Source organism: Sarcophilus harrisii, chromosome 5 (assembly GCF_902635505.1).
Source record: "Sarcophilus harrisii chromosome 5, mSarHar1.11, whole genome shotgun sequence".
Lineage (NCBI taxonomy): Eukaryota > Metazoa > Chordata > Mammalia > Dasyuromorphia > Dasyuridae > Sarcophilus > Sarcophilus harrisii.
This window is the reverse complement of record NC_045430.1, coordinates 91,532,923-91,547,805: the sequence shown is the minus strand read 5'-3', so window position 1 is coordinate 91,547,805 and position 14,883 is coordinate 91,532,923. Positions and strand designations below refer to the sequence as shown.

General features: G+C 38.2%; 1 protein-coding gene across 1 annotated transcript in view; it reads right to left on the bottom strand.

The window, feature by feature from the left end:
* Nucleotides 1–1,468, bottom strand: part of TFCP2 (transcription factor CP2) — a 62,136-nt gene extending 60,668 nt beyond the window's left edge. Inside the window, exon 1 of the mRNA XM_031937880.1 lies at nt 1,151–1,468. Coding sequence (XP_031793740.1) covers nt 1,151–1,272 — 122 coding nt within the window. The 5' untranslated portion in view covers nt 1,273–1,468. The remainder of the gene's footprint in view (nt 1–1,150) is intronic.
* Nucleotides 1,469–14,883: the final 13,415 nt, after the last annotated feature.

The following is a 14,883-nucleotide window of genomic DNA, read 5'->3' as shown; positions in this document are numbered from 1 at the left end:
CCACTATATAACTACAACAATGAAAATGGAAACAAAGCAATTGAAACTGAATTATAAGTCATTAATATAATTATATAAATTTATAATGACCAAGATTGACCCCAAAGAAGGGATAAAAAAATACCTTCCCCTGATTTTTTGCAAAGGTAGGAGGGATTAAGAGTATGGAACAAGACATATAATGCTAGATTTTTGGGGGTCACATTAGCTAGTTTTGTTGAACTTTTAAAAATTCTTTGTTATAAGGGACGTTGCTCTGGGAAGATTTGGAGTAGGAAGTTTCAGTGATAATAAAAAAAAAACATGTCATAAGTTTTTAAAATTATACGTTTAACATAATTTGCCTACCCCATGTAGTGAGTGGATCTGCTTTCCATTAAGGTGTAGTAGAAATTTCATTTCCTTTCAACAAGTATTTACTAAGTGGTTACTACTGTGTGTCTAACTCCCAAGCAGCAGCACCTGCACACAAACCCAATCCCAACCCCAGCTCTGCTAACCAAAGTATACACACACCGGCCACAACCCCGCTAAATTTCAAAACCAAGCAGCTTTTTCACCATTTTGATTAAGGCTACCCTGTCCAAACAACGTCAGTGTGGAGAAAAGGGCGAGAGAAGGGAGAGAGAGAAGAGGGAAGGAGACAGAACGGGAGAGGAAAGAAAACGGGAAAAAGATGAGAAAAGGGAAAGGGGGAGAGCAAAGGAGGAGAGGAGAGAAGGAATAGGAGAGAAATGGGGATACAGGAAAGCAGTGAAAGAGGAAAGACAGGGGACAGAGGAAGGAAGATAAAGAAAAAATAGGAAGAGAGAAGAAAAGGGAAGGAGAGGGACAAAAAGAGGGAAAAGAAAGGGAGAGAGGGAGGCAGAGAAGAAAAAGAAAGAAGATAAAGGGGAGAGAGAGAGAAGAAAGAGCAGAGAGAGAGAAAGAGAGCAGAGAGCGCGAGAGCGAGTGAGCAGAGGGAGAGCAGAGAGCGAGAGAAGAGAGAAAGAGAAAGACACACACACACACACACACACACACACAGAGCGTCGGTCGGAGCTTCAGTTCCCATCCCCGCACAAAATATCCTCCATTCTCACCCTAAGATACTTTCTCAGGGAGGCCTTTTGTGCCCGCCGGGGTCCGGCACCGAGGCCAGATCACTCACCTCATGCTATAGGCCCCCGCGCCCAGCTCCTGGCCGATCCCAGACAGGCTCGAGTCGAAGTCCTGCACCAGCCCGGACTCGATCACCTCGTCGGCCAGCGGCAGCTTCAGGGCCCAAGCCATCCCGCCTGCTTCCAAAGGGCGCCCTGCAGACACTGGCCTCGCTGGCGCTAAGCGGGGACTTTGCGAGGGCCGACGGCGGCGGCGGGATGTGGTTCCGCTCCAGCAGACCAAGGTTAGAGGAAAGTCCGCCCACGCCCACCCCGACCCCCACCTTCGGCCTTCTGCCCCGGGCTGCCCCTCCCCGGACTCCGAGCACCCCCGCCCCGTCTGGCTGCTGGCCCCGGAGAAGGGGCGAAGCTCCCGGGGGCTCTTCCAGAGAAGACACACAAATCCCGGATCGCTCCGCTTGCCCCCCCACCCCGCCCCGGCCCTGCCCCCCGCCTCGTAGCTCTAGCTTCGGGTCCTCTAGCTTCCCACCCACCCCACCCCACCCCCAACCCTCCCCACAAGTATCCCACCCCTCGGGGCCTGCGCTCTTCTCTTCCCCAGCACAGGCCTCACTTCCGGTCAATCTTAGTCTTCTTTCCGGTCACTCCTCCCCAGCCCGCCCGTCCCCGTGGAACTAAAGCTAGAACAACTTTCCCGGGAGTCTCCCGACTCGCTCACAATCCCCACCCCCACTCCTCCGAACCCTAAAAGCCCTCCTCCAAGGCAGCCACAAAGCACGGAGAAGGGCGCCCAATGCTTGCCTCAAAACCCAAGCCTACAGAAGCCCTGCTCCGCCCCTCCGCCTGCTCGTAGACCCCCTCTTCCGCCAATCCTGACACCGCCTCGTCACCCGCCGCTGCCAGGCCAGCCAATTGTAGGGCGTCCTCTTGAGTGAGACCGCCTAAATTCCCCAGACGTGTCTCTCTCTCTCCCCCCCCCATGATGGGCGTGGCTCTCATTCTCTGCAGAGGAGATTGGCAGTTTCTACACAACCCTCCTCCTCTAGGGGCGGGACTAAGGGGGGATTGAGCAACCAGCCCTGAGTTTGGGTACCGCTCGATCCCTCGCGGTCTTCTGCACCGCAGTGCCATTAATATTACTCTTTGCTGCCTTTGGCTTTGCCTGATGACGGGCTGTATACGGGGTCACGTGTCCGGTCACGTGTCCTCGCAGGCCTGACCGTGAACATTCTTAACCTAAGAACCCATGAACTTTTTCTTTTTAAAACAGTTTTTATAATTAGGCCCTTAAGTTACGCAATGACTTGAATGCTAGTCAGGAAAACGTGGTTTCACAACCTGCCTCACACATTTACCAGCTATATGATCCCAGGAAAGTCACTTGACTTCCTTCAGCCTCAGTTTCCTCATCTGTAAAAAAGTGTTATGATAATATGCTTTAACATACTTAACATGTATCGGTCAACCTGCCATCGGGGGGAGGGGATGGGGGAAGGAGGGGAAACATTGGAACAAAAGGTTTGGCAATTGTCAACGCTGTAAACTTACCCATGCATATGTAAATAAAAAGCATAGTAAAAAAAAATTTAAAAATAATTTTTAAAAAAGTGTTTATGATAGCACCTCATTGGGTTGCTGTGAGGACCACATTTTCCTCTTTCCCTTCCTCTTCCCCCTCTCCCCTAGACAGCAAGTAATCCAATATAGGTTAAACTGGGCAATTCTAAATATATTTCCATGTTTGTTATGCTGCACAAGAAAAAACAGATGAAAAAAGATTAAAAAATGTGAGAAAGAAAAAAAAGGCACGCAAACAACAAAAAAGGTGAAAATTCTGTTGTGATCCACGTTCTGTCCCCACAGTCCTCTCTCTGGATGCAGATGGCTCTCTCCATCACAAGTCTATTGGAATTGGGCTGAATTATCTTATTGTTGAAAAGAGCCAAGTCCATTAGAATTGATCATATAATTTTGTGGCTTTGTACAAAGTTCTCTTGATTCTACTCACTTCACTTAGTATCAGCTTGTGTAAGTCTCTCCAGGCCTTTCTGAAATCATCCTGCTGATGATTTCTTTTCTTTTTTTTTTTACATGACCAGACTGTTATTTTGCTGTACAAAAAGAATCAGACTCTGAAATAGTGTACAATTAGCTTGTGAAGGAAATAAAAAATGCAGGTCGGCATAAATATAGGGATTGGGAATTCAATGTAATGGTTCTTAGTCATCTCCCAGAGTTCTTTCTCTGGGCGTAGCTGGTTCAGTTCATTACTGCTCTATTGGAAATGATTTGGTTGATCTCATTGCTGAGGATGGCCAGGTCCATCAGAACTGGTCATCATATAGTATTGTTGTTGAAGTATATAATGATCTCCTGGTCCTGCTCATTTCACTCAGCATCAGTTCGTGTAAGTCTCTCCAGGCCTTTCTGAAATCATCCTGCTGATGATTTCTTATAGAATGATAATATTCCATCACATTCATATACTAGCTGATTCAGCCATTCCCCAACTGATAGACATCCACTTAATGCTCAGTTCCTTGCCACTATAAAAAGGACTGCTACATTTTTGCACACATGACTCCTTTTTTCTTTTTTTTTTAATATCTCTTTGGGACATAAGCCCAATAGAGACATCACTGGATCAAATGTTATGCACAGTTTGATAGCCCTTTGGGCATAGTTCCAAATTATTCTCCAGAATGACTGAATCAGTACATATTTTGTGTATTTTCAAATATTATGTGAAAGGGTCCATAGGCTTCACCAGACTGCCAAAGCAACATGATACAAAAAAGCTTAAGAAAACATATTTTTATATACTAAGTTTATTCTCCCAACTTTGAAACTTCCAAAGGAAAGTAGTTCTACAATTAGAGAAAGTGGAGATATGGTGGGATAGCATGATTAGACCTACAAATCAAGGAAACCTAGAAAGGTTGAATGTCTTCCCTAGTTACACCGTAGAAGAAAAATTTGGACTTAAGTGCTTTGACTCTTATTACAAACCCCAAATTACAAGATGTGGGTTTCTGCCCTTTTTACTATTTTCAGTGTAGATATCATGTAAGCCTCTCTGTGTCTCAGTTTTTTCATCTACAAAATAAGAAAGTTGCAGTAGATCTGAGTTCTTAAGTAGAGATCTATGAACTTTTCCATTTTTAATGTTTTTATAAGTTGAAATATAATTGCTTTCATTTATAATTCTTTATTTTATTTTTATACATTTAAAAGCATTCTTCTGAGTCCATAGACTTCACCAGAGTGCCAAAGGATCCTTGTCACAGAAAAGGTAAAGAAGCCTGAACTAGATGATCTTTGAAAGTTCCTTCCAGTTCTAAGATTCTATAATTGAGCCTTTAAAGTAGGAGATCTTTAAGGAATGAACGAAGCTTCCTACAGTGAGAAGAACTGAGATCCCAAAACCTTTCAGAAACTAGTATGATGTGGAAAGAGCACTTTTTTTCTTTATGTACAAAAAGAAATGAAAATGATTGTGATCATCTTTTAAAAGTTTTTTTAATGTATAGATGACATAGTTTAGGTCAGTAGTATAGTCTTATTTGAACAATGGGAAGTAACAACTATCTATTTATGATATTTAGAGCTGCACAGAATGGTTAAGAAGTAAATAATTCAAGGATAGCTAGCTGGCAGTGGGTAGAGCACTGACCCTAAAAATAGGAGGATCTGAGTTTAAATCCAGCACTTAACACTTACTACTTGTGTGATTCTGAGCAAATGACTTACTCCCAATAGCCTCACAAAACAAACAAACAAAAAAGAAAGGAAGGAAGGAAGGGAAAAGAAAGGAAAGGAAAGGAAAGAACAGAGGAAGGGAGAAAGAAAAGGAGAGAAGGAAAGAAGAAGGGAGGAAAGAAAAAATCCCTAATGAGATATTTGTAAAGTGATTAGCACAATGCCTACCATATAGTAGTCACTTAATAAATGCTTGTTTCCTTCCTTCTTTTTAGAAGTCTATAACCCAAAATAATCAGCTTCCTATTCCTTCCATTGTATTAGGATTTTGAAGACAAAATTCTATTTCTGTTCAGTAGTATATCCAATGTAATGGGCTGAAGCTCGAGTTGATGCACTGAGGTCCCAAGCATGTGAGGCTAAATAGTAATTGGACCATACTCTATTAATATATATGCTTGGAGAAAGAATGGCCCCCGACCACTCTTTGTGCAAGTCCTGATGTGTTGTATAGGAAATGATGATTTTGGTGGGTGGAGGCAGACGGGCAGGAAGAGACTGCTGGCTGGCTTCCTGTTGCAGCTGCACACATTGTGATTGTGATCCCCCCATTCACCTCTGATCCCCCTTCAACTCCGATCCTTCTTCACCTCTACTGAGAATAAAGATTGAAGATTTTCCCTTAACCTGAATTCCTGACTCTGGCTGATTTTAAAATACGCAGTCATCACAATCTAAGGAATGTAATCTAGAAACATTAGAGAGGATACTCCCTATTTTCAGGCTTTACCTAGATCTATTATATTGATATAGAAGTGACATGCTGGGCTTCAGGAAGACAATTTCAACTTAATTTTCTGGATTTTTATCCTTTAATCAAGATGCTACATCCTAAAAAATCATGTCTATGAAAAACATATCAGATGAAATACCTTCCCAGTATAACTTGGCTTTCAAATGTTCACCCTATGAAAGTCTGAGGAGTCACCAACTGCTAAAAGTATTCCTTCAAGTATATTACTGTCATTAACTTTACTTAATTTTAAAAATCAGGAGACTACTAAAAGTCAGGATAATTGATGCAGAGTTGCCCAAATGGAGAATAAAGATGGAGCCACCAAAAGAGCCATATTGATATTTTCATAATTCTCATATTTGATATCGTATCTAAAAAGCAGTATTTTCCTCAAATAAGTTTGTGACAAGGATGAAAGTCAAAGTTGAGAAATGGGACAAGATGTTGCATGTGGTTTTGTTACTTGATTCTCCCCCTTGGCATGAAGTTAGATTTTTTTTGCCATGGTCTACATTCCATGTCCTTCTTTCTATGTGATCAAGAACTTACTAAGACCAACAAAATTAAGAGTTCTAGAAGATTTTGTTGTTTGTTTGTTTTGTCTTTCTTGTGTTTTTTTCACTTCCTGATTTTTCTTGCATAGCATGATGAATATGGAATTATGTTTAGAAGAATTGCACACATTCGACCTATATCAGATTGCTTGGTGTCTTGGGGAAGGAAGAGAGGGAGAAAAATTTGGAAAACAAGGTTTTGCAAACATGAATGTTGAAAACTATCTTTGCATGTATATGGAAAAATAAAATACTATTTAAAAAAAAATGAGTTCTGGGTGAGGCAGACAACCTGAAGTTGATTGCTCCTACTGCAATCTTTGTTGATATAACTTAAGGTGAACATGATGAAAGATAAACTGGATCAGATTTTGGAGATTTGTAGTAGTATAGATAAAAAATTAGAACAGAGACTAGATAGACCCAGGCATTGTTGTGGTCAGAGATCAATGCTATATGAGACTAATCATTGTATTGATGTGGGAAACCAGTGTTTTGAAATCAGACTTAGAGCTGTCATGAATCCTGGTGCTTATTACCATTTTCTTCATTTGTTTGCAGAACTGATTTTAATGAATTCCAAATACAAAATTTATTCTTTGACCTTTCAACCATTTTAGGAGGAGGTTGTGGTAAGTGAACATGGGGGTGAGGGTGGGATATATGATGGGATAGAATAGCTTTCTTATACTTTTGCTCTGCAAAAAAAAAAAAAAAAAGTGTATTATTGTCATTCACTTTACTTCATTTTAAAAATCATGTGACCACTAAAAATCAAGATAGTTGATGAAGAATTAGAGATTTTCCAAATAGAGGATAAAGATGGAGGCACCAAAAGAGCCATATTGATATTTTCATATTTCAGAGTAATATTCCATTTCTCTTCTCTTAGGTTAAAACTTTAGTCTGATATGGAAAAAATTAGAAGCCTCTTTTTTAGTTTTGCTAAAAATATTAAGAAATGATATTTTTTTCTGAAGACCTTTTCAGACCCTTAGGAAATGCTCCTAGGAAAGATAGGGGATAGGTTGAGGACAGATAAGCCTTTATTAAGTTAAATAAATGGAATGGATTTATCTCTCTACAAGCTAAAAAAACTTAATTGTAGAAATTAAAATAAATTATTTCTGACCTGGTATATTGTAGAAATTTAAGAAATGCTTATTGACTTGACTAAGTATATAATAAAATCAACATTATTTTCTTTTTTTAAATACTCTGTATTTTTTTCAATAAGCAAAAGTCTTTTACTCTTCCTGCCACTCCCAAACCCTCCCAAAGCCTACCATAAAGCCTGTTACAAACATATAGAGTCAAGTAAAACAGATTTCCACATTGGCTATGTCCCCACTCCAATTCTTCTCCCCAATTATATATATATATGTATAAAATTATCAATTGATATCAAATAGATATCAATGATATCAAATATATGAATTATATATATATATATATATTATTCTTCACTTTTCTATCAGATAGTGGGTAACACATTTCATCTATTGGTCCTCTAGACTAGTGGTACATCATTATACTTCCTAAGTCATTCAACATATAAATTGTTTCATTCACTTTATTGTTGTTCAAATGTTTCAGTCACATGTTCTTCATGACCCCATTTGGAGTTTTCTTGGCAAACATATTGGTTTGTCATCTCCTTCTCCAACTATTTTTGCAGATGAGGAAACTGAGGCAAACAGGATTAAGTGACTTGCCTAGGATCACACAGCTAGTAAGTATTTGAGGTAAAATTTGAACTTGGATCTTCAAGATTCCAGACCCAGCACTCTATACATTACACCTCCTAATTGTCCATTCACTCTGTATCAATTCATGAAAGTCTTCCCAGCTTTCTCTAAAATCATCACTGTCATTTCTTATAGCACAATAGTTTTCTATCACCTATATCATAACTTATTCATCTGTTCTCCAATTTGTGGACTCTCCTATATTTCATTTTTTGGTCACCTTAAAAGGAGTTATAAAAACTATTGAACTAATTAATAAAACTAAGAGTTGGTTCTATGAAAAAGCCAATAAAATAGATAAGCCTTTGGTAAATCTGATTAGAAAAAGGAGGGAGGAAAATGAAATTAGTAGCCTTAAAAATGAAAAGGGGAGAACTTTCCACCAATGAAGAGGAAATTAGAGAAATAATAAGGAGTTATTTTGCTCAACTTTATGCCAATAAATTTGATAACCTAAGTGAAATGGATGACTACCTCCAAAAATACAGACTTCCCAGACTAACAGAGGAAGAAGTAAATTGCTTGAATAGTCCCATTTCAGAAAAAGAAATAGAACAGGCAATTAAACAACTCCCTAAGAAAAAATCCCCAGGACCAGATGGATTTACATGTGAATTTTACCAAACATTTAAAGAACAATTGGCCCCAATGCTATATAAATTATTTGATAAAATAGGGAATGAAGGAGTCCTACCAAATTCCTTCTATGACACAGACATGGTACTGATACCTAAACCAGGTAGGCTGAAAACAGAGAAAGAAAATTATAGACCAATCTCCCTAATGAATATTGATGCTAAAATCTTAAATAAGATATTAGCAAAAAGACTACAGAAAATCATCTCCAAGATAATACACTATGATCAAGTAGGATTTATACCAGGAATGCAGGGCTGGTTCAATATTAGGAAAACTATCAATATAATTGGCCATGTTAATAACCAAATTAACAAAAACCATATGATCATCTCAATAGATGCAGAAAAAGCATTTGATAAAATCCAACATCCATTCCTATTAAAAACACTTGAGAGTATAGGAATAAATGGACTTTTCCTTAAAATAATCAGCAGCATCTATTTAAAACCATCAGTAAGCATCATATGTAATGGAGACAAACTGCAACCATTCCCAATAAGATCTGGAGTGAAACAAGGTTGCCCACTATCACCGTTACTATTTAATATTGTATTAGAAACGCTAGCTATAGCAATAAGAGCTGAGAAAGAGATTAAAGGAATAAGAATAGGCAATGAGGAAGCCAAATTATCACTCTTTGCCGATGACATGATGGTATACTTAGAGAACCCGAGAGATTCTGCTAAAAAGTTATTAGAAATAATCCACAACTTTAGCAAAGTTGCTGGTTATAAAATAAACCCACATAAGTCATCAGCATTCTTATATATCACTAACAAAATCCAACAGTCAGAGTTACAAAGAGAAATTCCATTTAAAGTAACTACTGATAATATAAAATATTTAGGAATCTATCTGCCAAGGGAAAATCAGAAACTTTATGAGCAAAATTACAGACCACTTTTCACACAAATTAAGTCTGATCTAACCAATTGGAAAAATATTAAATGCTCTTGGATAGGGCGAGCAAATATAATAAAGATGACAATATTACCTAAACTAATCTATTTATTTAGCGCTATACCAATTAGGGAGTTAATTAATAGCTTGTTCTATTTCTTTTTCTAAGATAGGACTGTTTAACCAATTTACTTCTTCCTCTGTTAATCTGGGCAAGCTATATTTTTAAAGGTATTCTTCCATTTCATTTAAGTTATTGAAGTTATTGGTATAAAGCTGGGCAAAGTAATTCCTAATTATTGCTCTAATTTCCTCTTCATTAGTGGTAAGTTCTTCCTTTTCATTTCTAAGACTAACAATTTAATTTTTCTCTTTCCTTTTTTTAATCAGGTTTACTAAGGGTTTATCTATTTTGTTGGTTTTTTTCATAGAACCAACTCTTAGTTTTATTAATTAATTCAATAGTTTTTTACTGTCAATTTTATTAATCTCTCCTTTTATTTTTAGAATTTCAAATTTAGTGTTTGACTGGGTTTTTTTTAATTTGTTCCTTTTCTAGCATTTTTAGTTGCAAGCCCAATTCATTGGCCTTCTCTTTCTCTATTTTATGCAAATAGGCCTGTAGAGGTATAAAATTTCCCCATATTACCACTTTGGCTGTATTCCACACATTTTGGTATGATTTTCTCCTTATTGTCATTTTCTTGGGTCTATCATTTGCTCTTTCACCCAATCATTCTTTAGTATGAGATTATTTAGTTTCCAATTATTTTTTGGTCTATTTTCCCCTGGCTTTTTATTGAATGTAATTTTCATTACATTATGATCTGAAAAGGATGTGTTTACTATTTCTGCCTTTCTGCATTTGAATTTGTGGTCTTTATGTCATAATATATGCTCAATTTTTGTGTAGGTTCCATGAAATGCCGAAAGGAAAGTGTACTTATTTCTGTCTCCATTTAGTTTTTTCCAAAGATCTATCATATCTAACTTTTCTAGTATTCTATTTACCTCTTTGACTTCTTTCTTTTGTGATTTAATTTACCTAATTCTGAGAGTGCAAGGTTGAGATCTACAATTATAGTTTTGCTGTCTGTTTCTTCTTGCAGCTCTCTTAATTTCTCTTTTAAGAATTTAGATGCTATATCACTTGGTGCATATATGTTTAATATTGATATTGCTTCATTATCTATGCTACCTTTAGCAAGATATAGTTTCCTTCCTTATCTCTTTTAATTAGATAAATTTTTGCTTTTGCTTGATCTGAGAACAGGATGGCTACCCCTGCTTTTTTGACTTCACCTGAAGCATAGTAGGCTCTGCTCCAACCTTTTACTTTTACTCTGTATATATCGCCCTGCTTCAAGTGTGTTTCCTGTAAACAACATATTGTAGGATTCTGGTTTTTAATCCAGTCTGCTAACTGCTTCCTTTTTATGGGTGAGTTTACCCCATTCACATTTGTGGTTAAAATGACCAATTCTGTATTACTTGCCATCTTGTTAACCCCTGCTTATGCTTTTCTCCTTTCCTTCTCCCTTATCCCCCTCCCCAGTATTAAACTTGTGAGCATCACTTGCTTCTCATAGCCCTCCCTTTTTAGTATCTCTCCCCCCACCTTAGAGTTCCTCCCCCATCTTACCTCTTTTCCTCACAATTTCTGTATTCCCTTCCACTTAGCTTACTCCTTCCCTTTTCACTTTTCCCCTCCCACTTTTCAATGAGGTGGGAGCAGTTTCACCATAAATCAAATATGTCTAATATTTTTCTCTTTAAGCCAATTCTGATGGCAGTAAGATACACACTATGTTCATCCCCCTCCATTCTTTCTCTCAGATATAATAGGTTTCCTTTGCCTCTTCATGAGATGTAGTACCCCCACTTTACCCTTTTCCAGGTACAATTTCCTTTCCACCTCTAGTTTCTAGAACAAAGTATACATGTGTTCTTTATATGTTTTTATAGCAGAAATATAGTTCCCAAGATTTCTTTTTACCTTTTTAGATTTCTCTTGAGTTCTATATTTGTAGATCAAACTTTTTGTTTAGTTCCATTTTTTTCATCAAAAATAGATGAAATTCACTTATTTCGTTGAATGTCCATCTTCTTCCCTGGAAAAAGATGCTCATTTTGGTTGGGTAAGTTATTTTTGGCTGCATACCAAGTTCCTTAGCCTTTGGGAATATCATATTCCATATTCCAACAAATACCCTTCAATCCTTTAATGTGGATGCTGCTAGATCCTGAGTAATCCTTACTGTGGATCCTCTATATTTGAATTGATTTTTTTCTAGTAGCTTGCAATATTTTTTCCTTCGTCTGATAGTTCTGGAATTTGGCCACTATATTTCTTGGAGCTTTGATTTTAGGGTCCCTTTCAGTAGGTGACTGATGAAGTCTTTCAATATTTATTTTACCCCCTGTTTCTATAACATCTGGGCAGTTTTCTTTGATAATTTCCTGGAAACTAGTGTCCAGGCTCTTTTTTTCATCATATTTTTCAGGGAGTCCAATAATTCTCAGATTGTCTCTCCTAGATCTATTTTCCAGATCTGTTGTTTTCCCAAGAAGGTATTTGGCATTTTTTTCTATTTCATTTTTTTGGTTTTGTTTGACTGATTCTTGGTGTCTTCTCAAGTCATTCATTTCCATATGTTAGATTTTGACTTTTAATGAGTTATTTTCTTCACTCACTTTTTAAATATCTTTTTCTAATTGTTCAATTGCGTTTTAAAGTGAGTTGTTTTGTTCCATGGAATTTTTTTCCATTTCACCAATTTTATTTTTTAAAGAGCTATTTTCTTTTTCCAACTCACTAATTCTGTTTTTCGAGGATTTGATTTCTTTATCCACTCTATCTTTAAAAGAATGAGATGACTTATCCAGACTCTCTTGCCAAGCTTCCCTGTCCTTTTCCTATTTTCTTCTAGCTCTCTTGTGAGAGCCTTTTTAATTTCTTCTATGAGTGTGTTGAGGATTAGATCATATCTGCCTTTGGGGATTCATCTGGAGACAGTCTGTTTTTAGTCTCCTCAGGGTTTAAAGTCTGCTCTTTATCCATATAGAAGCTATCAATAGTTAGAGTCCATTTTAATTTTTTGCTCATTTTGTCAAAGAAGAAACAAATAAAACAAACAAGAAAAACAAATGCAGTCTGATTTTTTTTTTTGGGGGGGGGGGTGTGGATGGTATTACTGAGCTTCCTACAGACTGCAGGGGGAAGCAGTGAGGCACTAGTAGGACAGCAATGGCTGCGCTGCATCTGCGCCCTGAGACTCTGATACTTGGGATGGGTGTGGCCAGGTCTTGAGTGACCATAGCTTTTCGTGGTTATAGTCTTCCTGTGTTTACAGCTTCTCTGCTGGTCTACTGGCTTGCTGCCAGGGCAACGTAGCCAACACTGTAGTAAAGAGCTCCCTACAGAAATGGCTGAGATCATACCACACCCCTCTCCAGTCTGCTCAGCTGCAAGCTGCCTACCTTACTCTATCTACTGTGCTGCTGCTGCCGGCCTTCAGTTTATGCCCAGTCTAATCACCCCCATCCACGCTAATTTATAAGAAATCAAGCCATTCTCCAAATGGTAAGTGGTCAAAGGATATGAACAGACAATTTTCAGATGATGAAACTGAAACTATTTCTACTCATATGAAAGGGTGTTCCAAATCACTATTGAAAAGAGAAATGCAAATTAAGACAACTCTGAGGTACCACTATATATCTGTCGGATTGGCTAAGATGACAGGAAAAGATAATGCTGAATGCTAGAGGAGATGTGGAAAAACTGGGACACTGATGCCTTGTTGGTGGAGTTGTGTGAATGGATCCAACATTCTGGAGAACAATTTGGAACTATGGTCAAAAAGTTATCAAACTGTTCATACCCTTTGAGCCATGTGTTACTAGTGGGCTTATATCCCAAAGAGATATTAAGGAAGGGAAAGGGACCCAAAATGTTTGTGGCAACCCTTTTTGTAGTGGCTAAAAACTGGAAATTGAATGGATGCCCATCAATTGGAGAAAGGTTGGATAAATTATGGTATATGAATGTTATGGTATATTATTGTTCTGTAAGAAATGACCAGCAGGATGAATACAGAGAGGCTTGGGGAGACTTACATGAGCTGATGCTAAGTGAAATGTGCAGAACCAGGAGATCATTATATACCTCAACAGCAATACTGTATGAGGATGTATTCTGATGGAAGTGGATTTCTTCAACAAAGAGAAGATCGAGGGGGTGAAGGGAGGAAAGGAAAAAGTTGGAACAGAAATGAGTGCAAGGGACCATGTTGAAAAATTACCTATGCACATGTTCTGTCAATAAAAAGCTATAATTTAAAAAAAAAAAAAAAAAAAGGAATGTTAACTTGTTAAGGGCAAAAAAAAAAAAAAAAAAAGATGGAGTGAAACAATTTTTCAGCATAAGTCATCTCAGACGATTGGTAGGAAAGATCTGTTGCAACAGGATGAGAGTGGAGCACAATCCAGCACAGGCCATGCCAATGCAAATTGGGCCCCAGAAAACCAGGAGTGAGGCAACTGAATCAGTGGCAGTAGTGGTGGTCCCCAGACCTTACATGCTGCAGGCACCAAAGACAACATAGAAAATCAGCAGGAAAGAACTGTCATAGCTGGGACAGAGTGGGACATAGTCCAGCAAAAGGAGCACTAGCATATCTCTGGCTTCAGGTACAAGTCTTAGTAACCACCAAATCAATAATGGCAGAAGTGCTTCAAGAGCTTTCAGCCCATAGATGGTAAGAGTTATTAATTAGTCAGAAGAACAGTAGAGGGGTCTCTTTGTTAGCACTGAAGCAGGACTCTGTTGCTTTGCTCAAACTCAGATTTGGATCCCAGTCCTGGATGGCAATCCCAGAATGAGGAGGAGCACTGGCACATCAGAGTTTGTAGCCACAGTGAAATGGGATAGAGTGAAATGGAATGAAACTCCTCATAATTCCAAGGCAGAAAAGAATACTTGTGATCACTTACAAACCAGAGCACAGATTAGAAGAATAGTAAACACACCTTTCCTTAGATCATAGCAGCTTGGAAGAACTGAAAACTTACAGGTCCTTAAAAATATCTCTAAAAACCATTAACAACCCCCCTGAAACTTGGGACAGGGTACCTTCCACTCAGGAAGCAGAACCCTACTTAAATAAGGAGTTAAAAGTCAAGTAATGGGCTGGGAAAATGAGCAAAGAAGAGAAAAAAATTCTGACCATAGAAAATTATTATGATAGGGGCAGCTAGGTGGCACAGTGGATAGGGCACCAGCCTTGAAGTCAGGAGGACCTGATTTAAATCAAGCCTCAGACACTTAATACTTCCTAGTTGTGTGACCCTAGGCAGGTCACTTAGCCTCAATTGCCGCTGCAAAAGAAAAAAAAGAAAGAAAGAAAAGAAAAGAAAAGAAAAAAAAGAAAATTATTATAAGAAGA